Source organism: Pleurodeles waltl, chromosome 3_1 (assembly GCF_031143425.1).
Source record: "Pleurodeles waltl isolate 20211129_DDA chromosome 3_1, aPleWal1.hap1.20221129, whole genome shotgun sequence".
In the NCBI taxonomy this organism is placed as follows: Eukaryota; Metazoa; Chordata; class Amphibia; order Caudata; family Salamandridae; genus Pleurodeles; species Pleurodeles waltl.
Window position 1 is genome coordinate 22,895,103 of NC_090440.1, and position 22,947 is coordinate 22,918,049.

Genomic DNA, 22,947 nt, shown 5'->3' on the forward strand with positions numbered 1-22,947 from the left:
TTAAACAGATCTGCACAAAAATTTGCAATCACCTGACACACTCAACAAATATCTGCCATGCCAATTTTGGTGAAGATCAGTGCAGTGGGGGAAACCAAGGTAAGCAATGCAGAATGGATCTACGCCAAACTTGAGGTGAAACATACAGTTCCTCTGCACTTCCTCTCCATGTAAGGGAGAGAGTTTGTATGAGGGAGCATGCAGTTCTGCTGCACTTCCTGTCCATGTTAGGAAGAGTTTGCACGAGGGAGCATGCAGTTCTGCGGCTCCTTCTGTCCATGTTAGGAAGAGTTTGCACGAGGGAGCATGCAGTTCTGCGGCTCCTTCTGTCCATGTTAGGAAGAGTTTGCACGAGGGAGCATGCAGTTCTGCAGCTCTTCATGTCATTGTTAGGGAGAGAGTTTTTGTGAGAGACCATGCAGTTCAGCTGCACTTCCTGTCCATGTTAGGGAGAGAGTTTGTTTGAGGGAGCATGCAGTTCAGCTGCACTTCCTGTCCATGTTAGGGAGGGAGTTTGTATGAGGGAGCATGCAGTTCTGCACTTCCTGTCCATGTTAGGGAGAGAGTTTGTTTGAGGGAGCATGCAGTTCTGCTGCACTTCCTGTCCGTGTTAGGGAGGGAGTTTGTATGAGGGAGCATGCAGTTCTGCTGCACTTCCTGTCCGTGTTAGGGAGGGAGTTTGTATGAGGGAGCATGCAGTTCTGCTGCACATCAGTTCCATGTTAGGGAGAGAGTTTGTATGAGGGAGGTTGCAGTTCTTCAGCTCTTCCTGTCCATGTTAGGGAGAGAGTTTGTATGAGGATGCATGCAGTTCTGCTGCACATGCTGTACATGTTAGGGAGAGAGTTTGTATGAGGATGCATGCAGTTCTGCTGCACATGCTGTACATGTTAGGGAGAGAGTTTGTATGAGGCAGCATGCAATTCTGCTGCACTTACTGTCCATGTTAGGTAGAGAGTTTGTATGAGGGAGGTTGCAGTTCTGCGGCACATGCTGTACACGTTAGGGAGAGAGTTTGTATGAGGGAGCATGCAGTTCGGCTGCACTTCCTGTCCATGTTGGGGAGAGAGTTTGTATGAGGGAGCATGCAGTTCTGCACTTCCTGTCCATGTTAGGAAGAGTTTATATGAGGGAGCATGCAGTTCTGCAGCTCTTCCTGTCCATGTTAGGGAGAGAGTTTGTATGAGGGAGCATGCAGTTCTGCACTTCCTGTCCATGTTAGGAAGAGTTTATATGAGGGAGCATGCAGTTCTGCTGCACTTCCTGTCCATGTTAGGGGGAGAGTTTGTATGAGGGAGGTTGCAGTTCTGCTGCACATCCTGTACACCTTAGGGAGAGAGTTTGTATGAGTGAGGTTGCAGTTCTGCGGCACATCCTGTACACGTTAGGGAGAGAGTTTGTATGAGGGAGCATGCAGTTCGGCTGCACTTCCTGTCCATGTTAGGGGGAGAGTTTGTATGAGGGAGCATGCAGTTCGGCTGCACTTCCTGTCCATGTTGGGGAGAGAGTTTGTATGAGGGAGCATGCAGTTCTGCACTTCCTGTCCATGTTAGGAAGAGTTTATATGAGGGAGCATGCAGTTCTGCAGCTCTTCCTGTCCATGTTAGGGAGAGAGTTTGTATGAGGGAGCATGCAGTTCGGCTGCACTTCCTGTCCATGTTGGGGAGAGAGTTTGTTTGAGGGAGCATGCAGTTCAGCTGCACTTCCTGTCCATGTTAGGGAGGGAGTTTGTATGAGGGAGCATGCAGTTCTGCACTTCCTGTCCATGTTAGGAAGAGAGTTTGTATGAGGGAGCATGCAGTTCTGCTGCACTTCCTGTCCATGTTAGGGGGAGAGTTTGTATGAGGGAGGTTGCAGTTCTGCTGCACATCCTGTACACCTTAGGGAGAGAGTTTGTATGAGGATGCATGCAGTTCGGCTGCACTTCCTGTCCATGTTGGGGAGAGAGTTTGTATGAGGGAGCATGCAGTTCTGCACTTCCTGTCCATGTTAGGAAGAGAGTTTGTATGAGGGAGCATGCAGTTCTGCAGCTCTTCCTGTCCATGTTAGGAAGAGTTTGTATGAGGGAGCATGCAGTTCTGCTGCACTTCCTGTCCGTTAGGGAGAGAGTTTGTATGAGGGAGCATGCAGTTCGGCTGCACTTCCTGTCCATGTTGGGGAGAGAGTTTGTATGAGGGAGCATGCAGTTCTGCAGCTCTTCCTGTCCATGTTAGGAAGAGTTTGTATGAGGGAGCATGCAGTTCTGCACTTCCTGTCCATGTTAGGGAGAGAGTTTGTATGAGGGAGCATGCAGTTCTGCAGCTCTTCCTGTCCATGTTAGGAAGAGTTTGTATGAGGGAGCATGCAGTTCTGCAGCTCTTCCTGTCCATGTTAGGGGGAGAGTTTGTATGAGGGAGCATGCACTTCTGCACTTCCTGTCCATGTTAGGGAGAGAGTTTGTATGAGGGAGCATGCAGTTCTGCTGCACTTCCTGTCCATGTTAGGAAGAGTTTATATGAGGGAGCATGCAGTTCTGCAGCTCTTCCTGTCCATGTTAGGGAGAGAGTTTGTATGAGGGAGCATGCAGTTCTGCAGCTCTTCCTGTCCATGTTAGGAAGAGTTTGTATGAAGGAGCATGCAGTTCTGCAGCTCTTCCTGTCCATGTTAGGGGGAGAGTTTGTATGAGGGAGCATGCACTTCTGCACTTCCTGTCCATGTTAGGGAGAGAGTTTGTATGAGGGAGCATGCAGTTCTGCTGCACTTCCTGTCCATGTTAGGAAGAGTTTATATGAGGGAGCATGCAGTTCTGCAGCTCTTCCTGTCCATGTTAGGGAGAGAGTTTGTATGAAGGAGCATGCAGTTCTGCAGCTCTTCCTGTCCATGTTAGGGGGAGAGTTTGTATGAGGGAGCATGCACTTCTGCCATACGTATTAAAGGGGTGAGTGTTTGTGTGACCGGAAACATCCACGTCTGCACATGTTGTACCGTTGGGTGTTGATTGTGTGTGAGATTAAATGCCAAAAAGGACGAGTATGTCCATGCTTGTTTGCTGTTTGAGTAATTCCTCTTTCTAATTATTTCTGTAAAATAGATTTATTTTGACAGCTTCGTTTTCATTCAGTTCGGTGTTGACAATTCCACCTTTTTAATGCATTGCAGCACAGCACATCGCCTCCAACGCACGACATGTGCTACCATTTAGGGCTGGGTGCATCTCCCACAGATCCCACCCAGTGGCTTGCACCTCCCTTTCGACCACCAACCACCGAGCGTGGAGGCGGGCTCCCTATAAATATTAAACGCGTATTTTAAGCACTAAGGAAGAGGGAAGTAGAAGTGGCAGCATTTTATTTATAACGCTGCATTGATATTCAGAGAAGTATCAGCTGGTGGCTGTGAATAGAAGCGCTTGTAGCGCCCCTACTTCCATCTGCAGGCTTCGGAGCACACATTCTGCAGCAGCTCACCACTGAGGGTGGGGGGCAGTGTAGGATCTGCCAGTAGAGGGCTGAGTGCAGGCTGTGGCGATTGTGGATCTGACAGTAGAGGGTGGGGTGCAGGCTGTGGAGAGTGCTGGATCTGACAGTGGAGGGCGGGGTGCAGACCGTGGAGAGTGCTGTATCTGACAGTGGAGGGCGGGGTGCAGACCGTGGAGAGTGCTGGATCTGAGAGTGGAGGTTGGGGTGCAGGCTGTGGAGAGTGTTGGATCTGAGAGTGGAGGTTGGGGTGCAGGCTGTGGAGAGTGCTGGATCTGACAGTAGAGGGTGGGGTGCAGGCTGTGGAGAGTGCTGGATCTGACAGTGGAGGGCGGGGTGCAGACCGTGGAGAGTGCTGGATCTGACAGTGGAGGGCGGGGTGCAGGCTGTGGAGAGTGTTGGATCTGACAGTGGAGGGTGGGGTGCAGACCGTGGAGAGTGCTGGATCTGACAGTGGAGGGCGGGGTGCAGACCGTGGAGAGTGCTGGATCTGACAGTAGAGGGTGGGGTGCAGACCGTGGAGAGTGCTGGATCTGACAGTGGAGGCCGGGTTGCAGACCGTGGAGAGTGCTGGATCTGACAGTGGAGGCCGGGTTGCAGGCTGTGGAGAGTGCTGGATCTGACAGTGGAGGGCGGGGTGCAGACCGTGGAGAGTGCTGGATCTGACAGTGGAGGCCGGGTTGCAGGCTGTGGAGAGTGCTGGATCTGCCAGTAGAGGGAGGAGGGTGTTGGACCTCCCACCTCTCTGGAAATGAGGACATTGGAAACAAGACGTGTAAACAGTGCGTGGGACGCAATGGGAAGTCAGAACAGCAGAGGTGGGCAGGGGCTGGAAGAGAACCTAAAGATGGCGGCACGCAGAGGGGCTTCTCGGGCGAACATCTGACATCACGAGGGGTGGGCTCCGTGTAGAAGAGACAAAGGAGGACGCCCTCCAGACCCCACCACTAGATGACGAAATGGTGCGCAGCTTCATCGTGTGAGAATGCTTTGGGCTACAAAACATTGTCTATAAGTCAGTGACCATTCTGTTGACAACTATTGGCACAAAGCTTTAAGAGCAGACCATGTCACCATGCCTGGTTGGGAGACCCTGGCAGTATCCAATGATGCCAGGAGTGCAGGAAAAGTAAGTTGAAGAGAAGACTTTATTGGCCACACCATCGACCTTGCACCCATCTTCTGACCACTAGAGTCCCCCCAAGTCTCTCCCAGACCTCCACCTTCCACTGAGTACAGCTCCACCACGGGGGAGTGAGACCACCACAGAGACCTGTGAATACCGCTCCTGAAGAGTGGTGCTCACTGCTGTCCGTCTCTATATCTTCAGGGCTTGAATGTGTTACATCTGGGAGGATCCCCTAGAACATGGTCCTCTTGTGGAAAGGAGGCCACCTAGATGTCTCAGCGTCATTTACGCTTACAGCCCTGTCAGATAGTTAAGTGAAAACATTTGATAAGCCTTGCTGCGACACTAGGTCAGGCACAAACTGGACTCACAGAGCAGAATTCGTGTCCAGTACTGCAGCTGCAGATGGTTATGGGATGGAGTCAAAAAAAGCATCAGGGTGTGTATGTCTGCCTGGCACTGTTCAGTCTTCCTTTGACTGGGTCCGTAGTTTGTGCCTTTGGAGGAGATTACAAATCCTCATATGTAATCCCCTCGTCCTGATGACGTTTGTTGTTTGTTTGTTCAGCTCCTAGAGTTTGATTGACAAAAGTAAGAGATTGTTCAAAACAACGCCGCCCATTGGCCTGATTTGTTTGATACTTTGCTGTATCTCTCGCTGGTCGGTGGCTTGGTTCCAGAAATCCTCGGTATTGCACAGCTCGGTTGGGTTTATGCCTGTGATTAAGTTTTGCTCTCAAACTCTCCTAGGGCACCTACAAAGACTGAGGGATCCTGCAGTGGCCTTCACAAAACGAGTTAGCATGAAGTGTGGCCCTAAAACTGCATCATCTGGGAATGCTTTTATCAGGAATGAGCTATGGGGATCCGGTATTATTAGTTTCTGAGAGCCCGAGGCCTGTTCCTGCAAGTCTGACAATCCATGCCGCTCTCATGGAAAAACCTATCACACCTATTGTGATGGTATCTGTATAGCGCCTACAGCCCGGCGCGTAGCATGGATAGGGAAATAAAAGTTGTTCGAGCGGTGGACATTTGAGTCTTTTAGATTAAATAAATGGGGGTAAAGGAGGGATTGGGGAGCAAAGTCTGGAAAGTGGTGTTTGGGAGGGAATAGCAGGAAAATGAGGTTTGGGATGAGTCAAAGGAGGGAAGAGTCTAGAAACGGTTATTTGGGAGTTAATATTAAAATGAGATTTGGTATAAATCGAAGGAGGTATATAGGAGGCAAGAGTCTAGAAAGTGTTAATTTGTGAGATCATAGCAGTAAACGGAGGTTTGGGATGTGTCAGAGGACGGAAGAGTCTAGAAAGTGTTAATTTGTGAGATCATAGCAGTAAACGGAGGTTTGGGATGTGTCAGAGGACGGAAGAGTCTAGAAAGTGTTAATTTGGGAGATCGTAGCAGTAAACGGAGGTTTGGGATGAGTCAGAGGACGGAAGAGTCTGGGAAGGGATTGGGGAGATCATAGTAAAATGGTGGTTGGGATGAGTCCGAGTGGAGGTAGACGGTATATTGAGAATAGTATGGGATGGAATATAAAGTAGTGCATTGGAGAGAGTTGGAGGAGTTTTTGTATTTTTTTTATTTATTTTCTATTTCTGCAGTAGGAGTAAAGTAATACATACATAGAGAAATAACTGCACGGAAAGGTATGCATGTATAAGGAAAATAATAGAGACACAGTTGTATTATATAAAGTCGTATATTCATGTATTGATAAATAGTTAGAAACTCAGACTTGCAAGTGTTGCTGTCGATGGCGTTGAAGCTATTCTGAGTTTCTTCATGGTTCCTGCATCCCAGAAGCCCTCTATGGGGCAGACCTCTGGCGCAGGGCACTCAAAGGCCGAGCCTTGGGCGCTGTAGACCACCTCGAGGAGCGGTTCTAGCTTTCAGCCATGAACCTGCTGAACAGTATCACTGCGAGATTTAACTGGGGATTCTTAAAAAGTAGTGCTTTTCACACATAAAATTGAAATCCTGTCTTTTAAGCGGTGATTCCCTGATGTGAGACATTTCTGAGGCAAGTGACTGCAAGTGAAAGTATCCTGGACTCTTGCAGTGTTGGATTGAGGAGGGAGCTCAGATGAGCCTGGCCAGGGACCTGAAGGGTGGGACAAGGCCAGATCAAGGGGCTCTGAAAAGCCTTCTTGTGAAATATTTATTACTGATGAGATTAGAGCCGAGAGATGTCAGCTATGGGGCGGGTGATATTAAAATGTGGGGGGCTACAAAGCTGTGCCCTTGTGAGGGTGGCATACCTGATACACCTCGTCATGTTAACGACAAGTTTTTACTTGTACGGTCAGGTGCCTTCCACAGAGAAGGATGCAGGGTTAGATGACTAGATGTGGTTAACCAATGCTTCTTTAAGGCACTTTTCATAGTTATTTACAAGCTGAATGTGATTTTAGGTATTCGGGTAAAATCTTCTTTTATGTTTTAAAGTGTAGCTGCTGTGCAAGACAAACTGTTTGTTGAACGAGCCTACATAAATAAATAAAGTGAGCTGCGACCTCTTAACTGGTCCAGGCTCTGCCGTCCCCACTGGGAGGAGCTCACCCAAGGGTGCTCATCACTCATGGCCTCTCCCCTTCTGCGGGGTCTGGGTGGCCCTGCCGAGTCTTAGGGTCCTTATTAGATAGGCCTGCTCACCTGTGTGCATGACTTCCGGCTCACCTGTTGAAGGACAGGTGCCCTTGCGGGGTTGTCCAGTGTTTCGCCAGGCCCCCCTCTGTCCGAGGACCTCTACACCCCCTTCTCCCCTCTGAGTACAGCCCCCTGCAGTCCTCCTGCACAAGGGGTGCCTCGACCCTTCATCTGCACCACTGTCCGACCACCTGAGCCAGGTTCTGAGTGACAACCAAACACTACAAAGAGAATAGATCCGATTACCCAGCCACTGTCTGCAGATTATCTTCAACCCTTTTTACTGTAATAAAAGGAGGATTTTGGTGAAACTAGGTTCTTCCAGACAAAGGGTGTATGAAAGAAGGACCCTAGGTGACCCCCACGAACACACTGGGGAAATGAGATTGTTTTCAGGGCCTCCTTGGAGAGTTGTAATGGTTTTGATCATTTTGTACACAGGTTTAATGTTATTATTGTTTTCCTGATGGTTGCCTTGCAGAAATACTTATGCTCACTGATGAAGGCTGTAGGCCTGATTGGTTAATTGGGAAAAGATAATGTCTGATGCCGTGGGGATGATCTGTTCATTATAAAATATAGAGACAAAGGCAGTAGGCCTGATTGGTTCATTGGAAAAGATAATGTCTGATGCTTTGGGTATGATCTGTTAAAAATGTAACGACAAAGGCAGTAGGCCTGATTTATTGTGAAGCACCTTTGTTATTACCAGGCATTCTTTGAGAGTAGACTCTTATTTTCCTATTTAAAGCCTACAGAAAAGTTTTGTGTTGCTTGGAATCTTGCAGATTATTTTAGCAGGCAAGGAGTTTGGCTTTTCTAGAAGTCTTGCTTACTACCATGTCTTTGGAAGTGTTAATGCTCTCTTAGTTGTTGGCCACAATCTTATAATTCAACGAATTGGTAAAGATATGTTCTAATATTCCTAGAGTCAGCTCTGTTCTGCCACTGGCTGCACAAGTGTCATTTACACTCTGCTTCCATCCATGACAGCATAGGGCAGTGTGTCAGCACGCTACATATCTCTGATCACATGTGCCCGCAAGCAAGTGCCCTTCAGTGCCAGTGCGAGTAATTCTGTTTTCTCCTTCTTGTATGTTTTTATTTTTATTTTTTGAATCGCACTACAGCCACTGCCTTTAGACCAAGCGACCATCATGGAATGGTATTAGCCGTGGTGTGTTATTTATTTTACCATTCCAAGATGGCTAGTGCGTTGGTTCTAAACGTGGTGCCTATGGTGGAAGTTCAGGACAATGCCTTTCCAAGATGGTCACCCACTACTGTGATACATTTTGTTATTGCAAACATATGCCCTCCGTGCTGAGGTGGCAGCTTGTTTTTTTCAATTTTTTACATTTTAATTGATTTTTCATACATTGTTGAGTTTTTTGTGTTTTTGTGTTGTAAGTGCTTTAATACAAGAATGAGTCTGTTGGTGGAAGAATGGAGGACTGAGTACAAGGGTGAGTGAGTGTGCATTTACGAATAGGCCCATCTGGTGAGAAGAGTAGTCATCCTTAACCCGGTCCTCCCCATGACAAGTTGCTGTATGCTGACAGTCACCTTCTGTTAGCAGGCAGACGGTTGCTTTGTTGATGTCTGATTGGCATTGTACACACATTGTAGTACATCGGATGCCCCCTTACATTGGTTTGATCGTTGGTGAAGAGTGCGACTCTGAGACGTGCCCTGCTGCAGAAAGGCTCTGCTCTAGCACCCGGAAGAAGCCAGGGCGGCACTTAAATTAAGGCCACTTTTAAATTATTTTGCGGCCCGAGAGGTCCAGCGGCGGGAGCGCGTATTTGAAGGGCCCTGTGCCCTTGTCCTGGGCTGCCGGCTTACACCCCGTAGTGCGCTTAGGGTGCAGTAAGTGCATTGCCTGGGGAGGTAGGGGGTCCAGCAGTGGGGGGGTGTGTGTGTCAGTGTAAGGGGCTCACCAGAAGGTGTCTGTGTACCTGTAGTGATGCCATGCACCCCTAGCCTGGTAGCGTAAGGGGCTAACCAGAGGGTGTCTGTATACCTGTAGTGATGCCATGCACCCCTAGCCTGGTAGCGTAATGGGCTAACCAGAGGGTGTCTGTATACCTGTAGTGATGCCATGCACCCCTAGCCTGGTAGCGTAAGGGGCTAACCAGAGGGTGTCTGTATACCTGTAGTGATGCCATGCACCCCTAGGCTGGCAGCGCAAGGGGCTAACCAGAGGCAGGATCCCCTGTTAGTGGTGCCCTGCGCCTCTAGACTGGCAGTGTAATGGGCTACCCATAGGGAGTCTCTTCGTCTTGGTGGTGCCCTGAACCCCTAGACTGACAGTGTAGTTCCCTGCTTGCTTTGTTACTTGTACAGGTTAAGAAAGCTCAGTGTGTCCAAACGAAATGTCTTGAAAATCGCTGACTTGCCAAGCACCACCCAAAGCACTATTTATAGGCATCAGTAGCAGCTTCTTTGTTGGAGTCTGGCCCTTGCCTGTTGCACATCCGTCCCCTTTTGAGGTTTCATCCTGTAACAGAGAGATAATGTTTTTAATTGCACAGCAAGAACGTGGAGCTTCGAGCCACAAAACGCCCCATCCAGTGTTAAAAGTTCTGAGCTGTAAAGGCCGGAGGATCATCTCATTGTGGAGCCCTGAGCCCTAGAACCCAGGTGCAGTGAATATAATGAGCACTTTAGGACATCTGAAGGTGCTGGTGAGAGTGGCACACCTTGACACCAGGAATAACCTCAGATTAGCAGTCTGAAGCACTGCAAGCGTGTACGAGGCTCTTGAACCGGGGGGACATTGCTAGTTAGGAGAGGCCATCAGAAGCTGTGAGCCAGTGAACGTGCTCCTGGTGCACGAATATACCGAGACCCTCAGTTTGTGAGTGTCGAGTACTCTGGGACACTGAAACACCCCAGCCCTTCCAGGAAGGGCCCTCAGACAGCATGGAGCACCATGAACTATTGAAGGACTTCCAAGAGTGAGCATTGGTCTCTATGGGCCCAGGTGACTTTGAGATCAGTAATGTGTGGAGCACCTGGAGGGTCTCAGAGCCCCGGTGACCATGAGATCAGTTACGTGTGCGGCACAATGAAGTATAAAGGGCCCACTAAGAGTGATCTTTGAGCTGTCTGAGCCCTTGATCAGTAATGTGTGGAGCACCTGGAGGTCTCAGAGCCCCGGTGACCATGAGATCAGCAACGTGTGCAGCACCATGAAGTATAGAAGGCCCTCGAAGAGAGAGCTTTGAGCTTTCTGAGCCCTCGAGACCACGGGATCAGTAACGTGTGGAGCACCATGAGCTGTATAAGGCCCTCAAAGAGAGAGCATTGAGCTCTCTTGGCCAAGGTGACCATGAGATCAGTAATGTGGAGCACCATGATCTACTGAAGGGCCTAGAAGAGTCAACATGAGTAATGCGCACAGCGTGCTAAACCAGTGAACGCTCTCAGTGAGTTTGATGGTCTCCATGGCTCGCATGGACAGTTTCTATGGGCCAGTGTGTTTCGGACAGGAAACCTACATTCATCTTTAGGCGACACTCCATATGCATAGCTATAGAGAGAGAGTGCGTGTGTGTCTGTCTCTCTGACCTATGGGCATACTTTGTATTTGATGGCGTGCACCAGTATTCAGCATGTGGTGGAGCCTGCGAGGTGTAACCAGTTTTAGAACTGGCTCTTTCCATAGCAGTACTCTGCCTGGCTTTTGAAAAGCCCTGCCATGCTGCACATGAAGTGTATTCTAGGGAGCCCCCTGCAGTTTCCCTGTACTGAGCCTAATATTCCTCTAGCTAACTCACTGGGGGCCGAGGGTCAGATGTCAGGGGTCATGCAAGTTGTTCTTCTCTTCTGAACTTGGCCACTGCAACCTCTAATGAGGCTATGTGCGACTGACGTTGGATCTCCATGTCTTCTAGTCAAGGGCTGGGCCTTAGCTGTGAGCCTTGGGGGCCAGCTTCCCTGTACAAGGTTTGTTCAGTCACCCATGCCTGGGTCCTTGACCTTCATCATTTGGGACATGAATGAAGTGTGCAGTGAATCTGAGCATCTGCAGTGATAAGTGGTATAGTCCATTTTACTCCATTGTGTCCACTGCACAACTGGTTAGCTGCCAATGTGCATCTAGTTCATTGCAGTTGAGCACCTCTCTGCCTTCCTCTCCAAAACTCTATGCACAGGTGGTTTGGGGAAGTAGCAAGCCCATCCTGCCGTCATGTCCATGTCCCAAGACAACAGCCACCGAGATATCTGAATGACAACCACACCTGAACCAAACCAAACTGGTCTGAGCCTCTGCTTACGGGAGGGACCGACGGAAACTGGCCAGCAACAGTGGGAAAGATGCACCTCTAGGTGTTGGATGAGAATAATCCAGGTTGGAAATTGACTCCTGCCAGTGGCAGGAGTGATCCATTTGCATCATGGGAAAGGAAATGCCCACACATTTGGTGGGGATTTAGGGACCCCAGGATGGAAAATAAATCCTTACAGATGAAAAAAAAAATGAGTGAACCTTGGTCTGTGTGGCCTGCTGGATGCAAACATATGTTTTGTTGCCTTATCACTGGCAGAAGTCAGTGCTGCTGGCGTGAAAGGCCCTCTGAGCACGGCTAATGAGTGTCATTCTTAAGCGACAGGAGCTACTCTGGCATTCATTCACTGCAGCTGCATTGCAGGTGACAGGCACCCCTTTCCTTTGCACCCAGCAGTGGTGACGGTGTCCCAACACATTAGGAGAGGCCATAGGTCCAGGACACGCGTAGCCGCCTTAAACCCTGCCGAAGCATAGTCCTAAGCTCTTCCGCCAAGTCTGTTTAGCTTCTAGACACAGACCTTAGCTTCCCCCACCCCTCTCCGAACCTCTGGTCTGTCGGCGTGCTGTTGAAGCCCATGTCCTTCTGCATCTTCAGATAAACCTTTCCACACCACCTTCCACTTAGGGAATTGTCTAATCACCACCTGAGCATGGATGTCCAAAAGCTTTCTTAGTCTCAGTCTGGCAAATCAGAAGTTCTCTTGGTGGATGATGAAAACTTTCCTCCATCCAGCTTCTTCTTTTCTACAGCACCCCTGCTCCCCTGGAAGGGATAAGAAACCTGGGTAATGAAACTAAATGGAGGCTCGCTCATTCCGCAAAGTCACCCTGTTAAATCTTTGTGCTCTAGATTTCACCTTCCAAAGGCCCAGCTTATCATGGCACACAAGTTGGTGCATCCTTCTTGTTAAGGCGATCAGACCTACACTTGTAGGGTACACCACCCTCCATACTGTACACTTTTTGTATCTGATGATACTTATTGATTACTTATGTCACACATCCTTGGGCTGTCCTGTCACCTGTTGGACCCAGTCCTTTGTCTTAGTGCATCTTTTCTACTATGCCTGTCGTCTACCCCCACGATTCCCTGTTTTTAAGTAAAATGATGCTAGTCCGCACTAGACCACGGGAAGAGGGACTCGTATAGATCAACTGCAATGCTGCAGAACTATTGTTGCATGTGTGCAGCTTGTTCCTTCCTTTTAATCCTAGCTTCCTTGGTTACCCCAGCACAGTCCTAAATGTACTGTCCAGGTAGTATCTTAGTCTTTGTTTGCTTCTATCACGTATTTTTCATGGGGTGTTCATTTAAAAAATCAACTATAAGTCTGCTGCTGCTTGTTTAAAGCTTTGCTTGCGATTGCTGCAGTTTTACTGGATGTGCCCAGAAACTGAGCCGAGGAAGAGGGTGAAATTGCCATATTTTTAGGTGCCTGGCGCTTGCATTATCACAGGAGGCTTTAAGTCCTGTTTAGCAATGGTAGCTCAGTACCTCACAGAGATGTTTCTGCGTAAATCAGGTGTGCTTGTAAGTTATGCACCTCAGTTGCTTTTGAAAGGTAACATGCTTGCTTTTGAAGGACAGCAAATGTAAACTACCCAAACAGTGTTTTCAAGCTGGAAAGCTCTCACCCCATGGCAAGTACAGGGTGCAGAGAATTTGAGGCTGGACCTCTCTCCCATTTACATAAAATTGTCTTGCAGATGTACAAATTGTACAGGTTATGTGTAGGCTATGCTACTAAACAGGGTTGTAGGATGTGATATGCTCTCCTCATGAGTCTTGTGTCCTGTGGGAGCGGTGTGCATAGTGAACTACCAGTTGTATGTTTAACACTTGTTTGTGAAGAAAGGCATCTGGCAGCCTTAGTTTGTCAGGTTGAAATGATTTGAAAGTCTTTACAGGTTGAAAAGCCAGCAGTGCTGTGACAAAATGTGAAGGAAGGATGCCTGATGAAGCTAAATATTCCGGAGGTCTGGAACACCAGCTCCCCAAGGGTCTGAAAGCTTGAGCGAGACAATGGAAAAAAAAAAACAACAACATCTGTTCATCTCACTTATTTTGCAAGTGTAGTTGCTGTTTCTAAATGCATAATGACCATTGCACAGGCGCTGCCATGGTAATCTGAGCTTTGCTCATTTTGGCTCTTCAAGTTTAAGGTTTTCATGTCCTGATCTCCTGGATTGTATCTCTTAGAAGGGAGTGGAAGTGTTCTTTAGTGAGAGTGAAGAGATATGTAAACCTTACAGCCATGTCTCCATGAAACCAACCTGTACTGTGAGCCGCTTGCTCTATCCCCTGATGATGTATCCGAGGGAGACCCCCTTCACTGCATCTGAGGCTCGGGTTCAACATACAGAGGACTTTGATTATTTTTAATGAGTGTTGGAACTGAAATTTGTTCAGATATTGAGTTCATTTTTCTCTCTTGTCTGGTGCTGCCTTACTATGGATACACATGTTCTGTGGTGTGGAAGAGCTTACACTGCGTTGTTGCTACTGTACCTTCCTGAGGAAAGCAAACTAACAGTCTTGTTCTTGTTCACAGAAAATGGTGGTGGAGCAGTTGCGGAAGAATCTCATGATCAAGCAGGAGCAGCCTGACAATAAGAACCTCATCCAGCCGCTGCTCCAGCTGGACCAAAAGCCCCTGGCCCTGCAGCCGCAGCAACAAAAGCAAGCGTCTCCTCAGCCGGGCGCAACCCTTCCAAGTCTGAGCGCGTCACAGGTAGGCTGGGGTGCTGGATCGCTGGCCTTCGGGCCTGCACGAGCTGATCGACTGCTGTCCTGAGATACGCTGATGAAGGTGATGATATAAGCTTGTTAAGCGCACTGGCGTGAACCTACAGTGGCAGATTGGACCACCTCAGTGACTGCTCAGTCAGAAGAAGTAGGATATAGAGAAAAGGTTTAAGTTGCTTACAAAAAGAAAGATGGCGAGACTCGAGATGCAGAGACAATCAATTAATTCCAGCCTTTCGTGGCAAGAAAAGAGACCTGTATACAGGCCTTTAGAGGTTTTGGGCCATGAAGGAGGAACATGAAGAAAGAACAGAGGGTAGTATGAGGGAGATAAGAGAATGAATTTAGAATGAAACTAAGTTGTCTCCTGGGCATACACTGCCCGGTGAAGGAAACAAAGTGCCTTAAGCTAATTTTGCTTCTCCGTGTGGAGCCGGTGAAATTGCTGTAAGTCCTTGCACATGGTGACGAGGGAGCCAAGCAGCAGAATTCTGAACCTGCTGCAAATAGTGCAGTAGATATTAAGGAAGATCTAAATATAGAGAATTGGCGTGGTCATGCCTTAAGAGTATAATCGCTTGAATAAGTGTCTGTCGGCAATGACGAGGGAGAGGAATGATCTTACAGATCATTCTCAGATAGAAAAAGCAGCAGGAACAGATTTTGTTGATCGTATCACGAGGAAAGAGATCCCGCTGTCCTAAGGTGTTCCATGTATCTGAGAATGAACCGTCTTTTCTGAGCACAAGGAAGGAAACCGTTCTCTGTGAGCCTTGTCGTGCATCAGGAGAGGCAATGTTCTTCCCTGAGCTCTGACGTATGTCAGGCAAGAGACTCTGCCGTCCTGAGCATTGTCGTGCATGGGACTCTCTTGCCAAGCGCTTGTGCATTAGGAGAGAATCCCAGCTGCCCTAAACTCTGGCATTCATGGGAAGAGAGCTCCTTCTGTCCTAAGTACTACTGTGCAGAAGGAGAAGCTGCTCCCAGGAGCTCAGCCATACATGAAACAAGGGACTCTCCAGCCCTAGTGCTTGTGCCTCAAGAGACAAACCCTGCTAAGCTGCGGTCTGTCCTGCACAATAAGAGAGACACAGCATTCCTGCAAACAGGAGAGGGTTACAGGCAAGTAACCCTCCTGTTTCGAGCTCTGCCATGCTTAAAGTGAGAGAAACTTTCCCCTCCTGACCTTTATCATACATGGAGTGAGAGACCTTGGTGCAGCGACTACTGCTGTGTTTGAGCCGATAGAACCTATTGATCTCTTCTGTGCAAGAGGCAAGGCACCTCACTGTGCACAGTTGAAAATCAAACACTGGTTGCGCTGCTGCAGAGCTGAGGATGTATTGGGTAGAATTCCTGCGGCCTAGATTTTGTCATGCATAATTTGAGGGGCTTGATGCAAAGGCTCCTCTGTACACAAGGTGATGGACTTGCTTCCTTGGATCGACTTTTGCACAGGTGAGGTAGTAATTCCTGACAGTGGTCACACATCTGTGGACGGGCCTGCTGCCTTGGCTGTGGACAACATGAGGTAGATGTTGCTGAGGTTGGTCAAGAAATGAACAAGGTCCTTCTAAATGTGGGTCGGCCGGTTGTAATTCCTTGAAACTTTGCCTATTTCATGAGATCTTTGGATAGCCCAGTTGATTGATGAACCCCTTGTATGATCTTCTTAGTAGACTCAGTCTTCCATCTTTCCTGTCATTGTGTACCACTGTCAATAGGTTGATAAGTGTTTGTAAATATGTGAAAGGTAAGTAGGGAGTGTCATGTCAGCCACTTTTGTTAAGAAAGCATTACGTTTGTACCTTAGTATAGTAAAATTGTATCTGTCAAGTTCAAGTCAACTCCTTCATCACGAAAATGAGGTTGATATCACTACTTTTGCATATTTGTTGCCTGAAGGAGGCCTGCTTGTTTCCACAAAAACTTGAACATTATGTATTTGAAACCTCATCTTACTGTATCAGAGATGTTAATTGAACATTTTAACCACTGGAGCCTGAGTGCTATCCATGCTGTCTCTCGTGCTGATCCTTCCAGCCCTTGTCCGCCATATTGAATACTTACGGATTCAGCACAGATCCCTTAGCTGGAACCTCACCCCGTCACATGACTTGGTTGTGCTTGCAGTGTTACACCGACCTTAGTCTGTACAGCCCCTCTCCCAATCAGTGAATCATGTTTGGTTATCTTTTAAGAGCTGGGAAGGCAAGGGGCGTTTCTTTGCACATTTGAAACATTGGTAGAGAAACAGTATTTTCCTCTTTTTTCAATAGTCCACATTTGAACGTATTTATTTCAATCGGTATGATTTGGGTGAAGACTGAGGGGAGTGCTCGCCCCGGAATATCACCTTTGTCCAGGTTTTCTTCTTTGGGATGAAGGAAGTTGATGCAGCCAGAAAAGGACTGTAGTGATATCTCACGGTTGCAGGAATCAGCCTGGCCACTGATTTTTTAGCTGTTTGCCTACTGTGTCTTGTTTCTTTTTTTCTCTACACCCAAAAATAATTCACATCATGGGTCGCAGTTGGTACCAATTAAAATGTGTACTAATCTCTTTACCCATCAGTGAGGTAGTGGTCTTTTCTCCCACATACCTAGTTTACTTCTGCTTCCATAGAATTACTGGAGCCTGACTGTTTCAAAGAAGAGGCTGTCAGTGTTATTAAACTCTTAAAATTCAAACACTTGGCAAATCCCTTTCATTTAAGCACTAATTGGATCAACAAAACAGATTCTAATTAATATAATGTGTACTTCTTTGGATAGCTGCAAGAGCAAATTGTGGGCCTTGACCTGCATGTGTGGGAACTTTTATGTACATAAATAGTACTATTGACTGAAGCCAGCAGTACATTTCACTATATACAACTTGTAAGCAGATACTTGTCTTCCCTTGGCAGTACATTGGCTGCTTCTGACTTATGAAAGTTAGGGAGGAAATGGCCAGACATAAGAACTACACACTGACTGAAATGTTATACCTTTTTAGGTCGAGCGCACAACCTGTTGTAAGTATTATGGGCTTTTAACCAGGCCCACCTCACGCCCATCACAGTCACTCGTTCGTAGGCTTGCCTTTCAAAAATCCCTTGATGTCATTGGTAATTGCTTTACATTTGTTTTGTTACCGCCTTGCAGACTGACGTTGTTACGTGGGTAATTGCTCGATTGCCGATCTACTTCAGCATGGGTGAACTATTTTTTCTGTTCTCTCTCCCCTTCCTGCTCTATGGTAGCCATGGCCCCCACAGCACTCACAGCGCCAACAGCAACTCCATCGGAGAAATTGTAGCGCTGGTTACATTGTTCACACTGTTACCTAATCAAAGTCATTTCTTTTGGCTCTCCTCTTCACGCTCCATAGCTTTCCCAAAAATACTTACAATTGATAAATGCTTTACTAAAAAACACAGAAATCCACAACGTGGCTCTCCCGGCACAGCAGGAGAGCCGATACTACAATATTCTGTGCACTCTGGAAAAGTCACCCCATAACACAAGCCTTCTTTTTCAAAACATTTTTTCCCATAACTCAGCCTGTGGTGGTTCTAGGACAAGGGGACCACAACCAAAATGTTCAACATGACACACCTTTTCTGGTTAGATCATCTATGGGTCCCCACACTAGGATAATGGGGACTCCAAAATAACCCCTCCCACCATTCACTCCCTTTTTAAGCTCTCTTATGGCTGGAACATTTGTTTTACAGCTTGGAGTAGTTTGTGTTCTAAGGGCTGTAGTATTTCAGTAGGCCTGAAAATGTGTAAGGCACTACATCCTCTAGGGGTTACATATATGGTTGCACCACATTACTTTGTGCCATTTTATTTATATGTGGTTATGCCCTTTAGGGGCTAATTATATGGTTGCATGACCATGTTTCTTACAAATTACACTTTATGTGGTGTCCTATAGGGCTGTTCTGAGCATTATAGTCAACATTTGCTGTACTCAGTCGTCCCATAATTCCTTGCAGGCATTCCTTTACAAAACATTTTTGCTCATAACTCAGCCTTTGGTTGCCCTCTGGCAATGGGACCACCTTCAAAACATCACCACAACCTGCTCTTTCTGTCTAGATCATCTCTGGGCCCCCACACTAGGTGAATGGGGACCCTAGAATAATAACCCCTCCCACCATTCAGTGTCTTGTTAACCTCTCTTCATGGCTGGAACTTTTGTTTTGCAGCTGAGAGTAGTTTGTACTTTAAGGGTCTTGTCTGAAATATTGCAGTAGACTAGCCCTGAAAATGTATATGCACTATGCCCTCTCAGGGCTAAATATAAAGTTAAACTGCCTTACTTTGAGTCGTTTTCTTTTCATGTTGTTAGGCCCTCTAGGGGCTAGCTATATGGTAACATGACTATCTTTTCATTGTGGTGTCGCCATGGGGCTGTTCTGAGCATTACAGTCTAATGTGAAATGTTTATTTCTAATAAAAGTTTTTATTGGGTTTATATGATTGTATATGTTTTATTAATCTCTCCTTATTGCAGTTATGACCATGATTCAGGCCAGTTTAACATCCTTATTGAACTATGATTGTTTGAACACTTTTGATATGTTTGGGTGACCCTTCTAGTTTATTTCGCTTGTTACTCCATGGCTGTCTTGTTTTGGGAATTGTATTAGCCAGCCAACAACTCTGATGGTGGGGTGGTGAAAGTGGTATTCTTTTGGAGCTAGTATGGCAGATTTACATTAGGATTACGTGGCAGAAAAAGACCAGATTATGAGGCAGGTTTCGTGTGACAAGAAAAGTCCAGTTATGAATTTACAACTCCTATAGCTCTAACTCAACCAAATGCGAGACCCATTGCATTGCAAATGCTTGTTTACAACTCTTGTGACTAGTGCCCTCTCACTGCTACAGCAGCTGTTGAGACAACACAGATGAGTTTAATAAAGTTTTGTCATATGCTTGAAATAAAATGGTTACCACGTCACACAACAATGGTCCTCAATGACAACATGCTAGTTGAAGGAGGGTTTGCAAGCACATAATAGCATAGAGCTTGGGAACCTAAGGTTCAATGGCATGTGTCGCTGCAGATACACATGCTGTGAATGCTTCTGCATGTAGTGTTGAGTCCGGATGTGTACTAGTTGTTTTTCTTTGAAGAAGTTGTGAGTCATAAGATAAAATGGCCCCTCCTCTCGGTGATACTGTGAATGTACATCGACTCCATTTTTGGATTGTTTTCCTTCCGCCATCTGGTTCAAATGTGTTCTTCGGTGCTCCGGTTTAAGACTGTTTCGGGCTCCCTTTGGAACAACTTAACAGTCCCATACTCATCGGTATTGTTTTTGTTCTCGTCCCATTCTATTACAGCGAACACAAGAAGCAAATCTCCCTGTGTCGGGTCGACGACTTCATAGCTTGGTACGCATAAGAAATGCATTTCTTATGGAAGGGACACCATTCGCCAAATATCCCCACGCAGACCTCCACTCTGTTTGCAACCTCTGCTTATCGCCTGATAACAACCAAGAAAATTGTGAGGCCTGACGGTCATTTCGATGTCAGTGCTGCGGGATTGTCGGGTGCATCGGAAAGAAGTGCAGCAAAAAGAACTAGAAGAGACAATGGACATCTTCGGTCTCAAAGACATCGAGCCGCAGGAAGAAATCCACGAAGCTTCTGCAGCGGAAGAGGCGGCCTTACCAATTTCAGAGTCTGAATCCGACTCCGAGAATGAAACCAGAGTGCAGGATAAGAATTTCCATTGGCGCAGTATGCAGTGAGTACAAAGGCCCATATTAAACCCGCCAAAAACATTCGGCTTCGACGGAACATAAGGCTACCGGGCCACCACTGGCGTCGGCCCATGGTTGGCACCGAACAATTGCCAAGGATGCCCCGCCTTCTGGCTCGGCACCGAAGGTCAAGCCTAAAGACCGATAAAATGGCTTTGAAGGTTTCGGCATTGACCCAACCAAAGCTGTCTTCAGTTCCGACAACATTGGCACCAAACATTTCGGCACCAAAACTCAAAACCTCTTTGGCATCAAACATTTTGACACTCAGATGGAAAAAGACTGTTTTGGCACCAGAGCCTGCCTTTCCAACTATGGTGGAGACGCTAGGTCCAAAACAAAAGACAATCCATATTCAACCAAATACTGGTCGATTCTTGCAAAACCATCTCATTTGAAACGTCAGACTTCATTTGAGGAGGCTTTTGATGTACAGATACCTCCTCACAAGACAGAGAAAGGCCATGACCCCCAGTCCAATACATCCGTCTTTACCACCATTTCCTCCACCTACTTCACCACACCATTCACACTCTGAGGCTGAAGATATAATAGGGGCACTCCACTAGGATCCTCACAAACCTATGTAGAAGATCGGTGGGATGAAGACACACAGTAGCCATCATTAGACCCTTGGGACCTATATGGCATTGACCTACCAGGGGATACAGATACAGATTTATATCCAGCTAACCCATCTCCACTAGATGACGCCACATCCTGCAAAGAATTGCTAGCCGGGTCCCATTACACAAGGACCCTATAGAAGCTGATTTCTGAGTCAAAACCCTTTCATCCACCACTAGGACATCTCAATATCTCCTCATGTTAAAGGGTATGACACGGTATACGGGCAAAAATTTTAAAGACACTGTCTGTTAGACCTGGCAGCTGTTAGGCGTGTCTCCCCTGTCTTTTTGCCTTTTGACCTCCTGGTTTTGGACTCTGTTTTTGCTGGTTCATTGTTTCTGCACACTTTACCACTGCTAATCAGTGCTAAAGTGCAAGTGTTCCTCATATAAATTGAACTGTGGATTGATCTATCCATAATTGGCATATTTGATTTACTAATAAGTCCCTAATAAAGTGCCCTAGAGGCACCCAGGGCCTGTGAATCCAATGCTACTAGTGGGCCTGCAGCACTGGTTGTGCCACCCACATTAGTAGCCCTGCTGTAAACATGACTCAGACCTGCCACTGCAGTGTCTGTGTGTGCAGTTTTAAACTGCCAATTCCACTTGGCAAGTGTACCCACTTGCTATGCCAAAACCTTCCCTTTTACCACATGTAAGGCACCCCTAAGGTAGGCCCCAGGTAGCCCCATGGGCAGGGTGCAGTGTATGTTTAAGGTACAACATATACTAGTGTTTTTTATATGTCCTAACAGTGAAATACTGCCAAATTTGGTTTTCTCTGTGCAAGGCCTATCTCTCATAGGTTAACCTGGAGACTGCCTTTAAATATCCTTAAAGTGCAGATACCCTTTCAGAGCAGATAAAAATTTGGAGTTTAGGGTCTCTGAACTCAATTTAAAAATACATCTTTTAGTGACGGTGGTTTTTAGATTGTTAGTTTGAAAATGTCACTTTTAGAAAGTAGTCATTTTCTCCCTTAAACCATTCTGTGACTCTGCCTGTTGTGGATTCTCTGTCTGGGTCAGTTTGACAGTTGGGCTATTTGCACCTATCCTCTAGACAGTGACACAAAGGGAGCTGGGATGTAGTCTGCATGTCCTGATGAGCCATCTGTGCTAGAAGGGAGAGGAGGAGTGGTCACTCACACCTGAATGGACTGTGCCTACCCTCACACAGTGCAGTCTCCGACCCCCTGGTGTGTGTCTGGGGCCTGGCCTGGACAAGGAAGAATCTTGCAAACACTTGAGACATTGCTTTGAAGTTTGCCAATTTCAAAGGCAGAAAGGGGTATAAGAAGAAGACCCAAAACCCCAGACTTTTAGCATCTTTCTGGAATCAAAGGAACCACTGCCAAGGAGAAGAGCTGGAGGAGGAGTACTGTCCCTTTGCTGTGTTGCTTTGCTGGACTGGCCTGTAGCTGCTGCTTCTGCCTGAAGAGTGTAAAGGATGAACTTTGCTGTGTGTCCTGCTTGAGAAAGTTCTCCAAGGGCTTGGAGTAGAGCTTGCCTCCTGTTATCTTCCAGAAGAGTTTAAAAAGAAAGGACATCACCTTGTACAAGAAGGCAAGTTAATATCTAATAACTCAATTAGATGTGCTCTTCACGCTGCAGATACAGCTTCAAGGGGGTATAAGCACTCAAGTCTTATTACAGTTGCACGCCTGGTTGCGTACATCAGGTTTTAAACCTGAGGTTCAACAAACCCTTAACTCCCTTTTTGATCAGGAACACTTTTTTTGGTCCAGATGTGGACCAAGCGTTGGAGAAAATGCAAAAGCACGCTGATGTTGCAAAGTCTATGAGAGCCCTTCAAACTCCTGGTAGTCGGGCTGGTTTCGTAATCCTGCCTTCAAACAAAGCAAGAAGCAGACAACAACAGGCTCCTCCACCTCTTTCAAGCAACAACACGCTGCATCCCCTTCTAGAGGATTTTATAGAGGCTCATATGGGGGAAACAACTCCAACGTTCGAGGAAGAGGCGTCTCCACGCGTACCTCCCCTTCCACTTCAAAGCAGTGACTCTCTTCTCATTCCCCCCCGATAACACAACACCTGGCGGGGGACACCTGCAACAGTTTTTTTTCCAACTGACAAAATATAACAAGAGACCAGTGGGTGTTGGATATTGTCCAGCATGGTTATTGCCTGGAGCTCATCATCACACCTCTAAATATACCACCCAGAAAGCACAAACTCTCTGTAGAAAATGTACAACTTTTAATTCAAAAAGTACAAGCTCTCCTTCAGAAAGGAGCAATAGAGTTAGT

At 47.0% G+C, this 22,947-nt stretch overlaps 1 protein-coding gene across 5 annotated transcripts in view; it reads left to right on the forward strand.

The window, feature by feature from the left end:
* PHF21A (PHD finger protein 21A) overlaps positions 1-22,947 on the forward strand; it is a 399,375-nt gene that overhangs the window by 191,840 nt on the left and 184,588 nt on the right. For all 5 annotated transcript variants that reach the window (XM_069221736.1, XM_069221738.1, XM_069221733.1 and 2 more), the window contains exon 6: positions 14,086-14,265. In XM_069221736.1, coding sequence (XP_069077837.1) covers positions 14,086-14,265 — 180 coding nt within the window. The remainder of the gene's footprint in view (positions 1-14,085; positions 14,266-22,947) is intronic.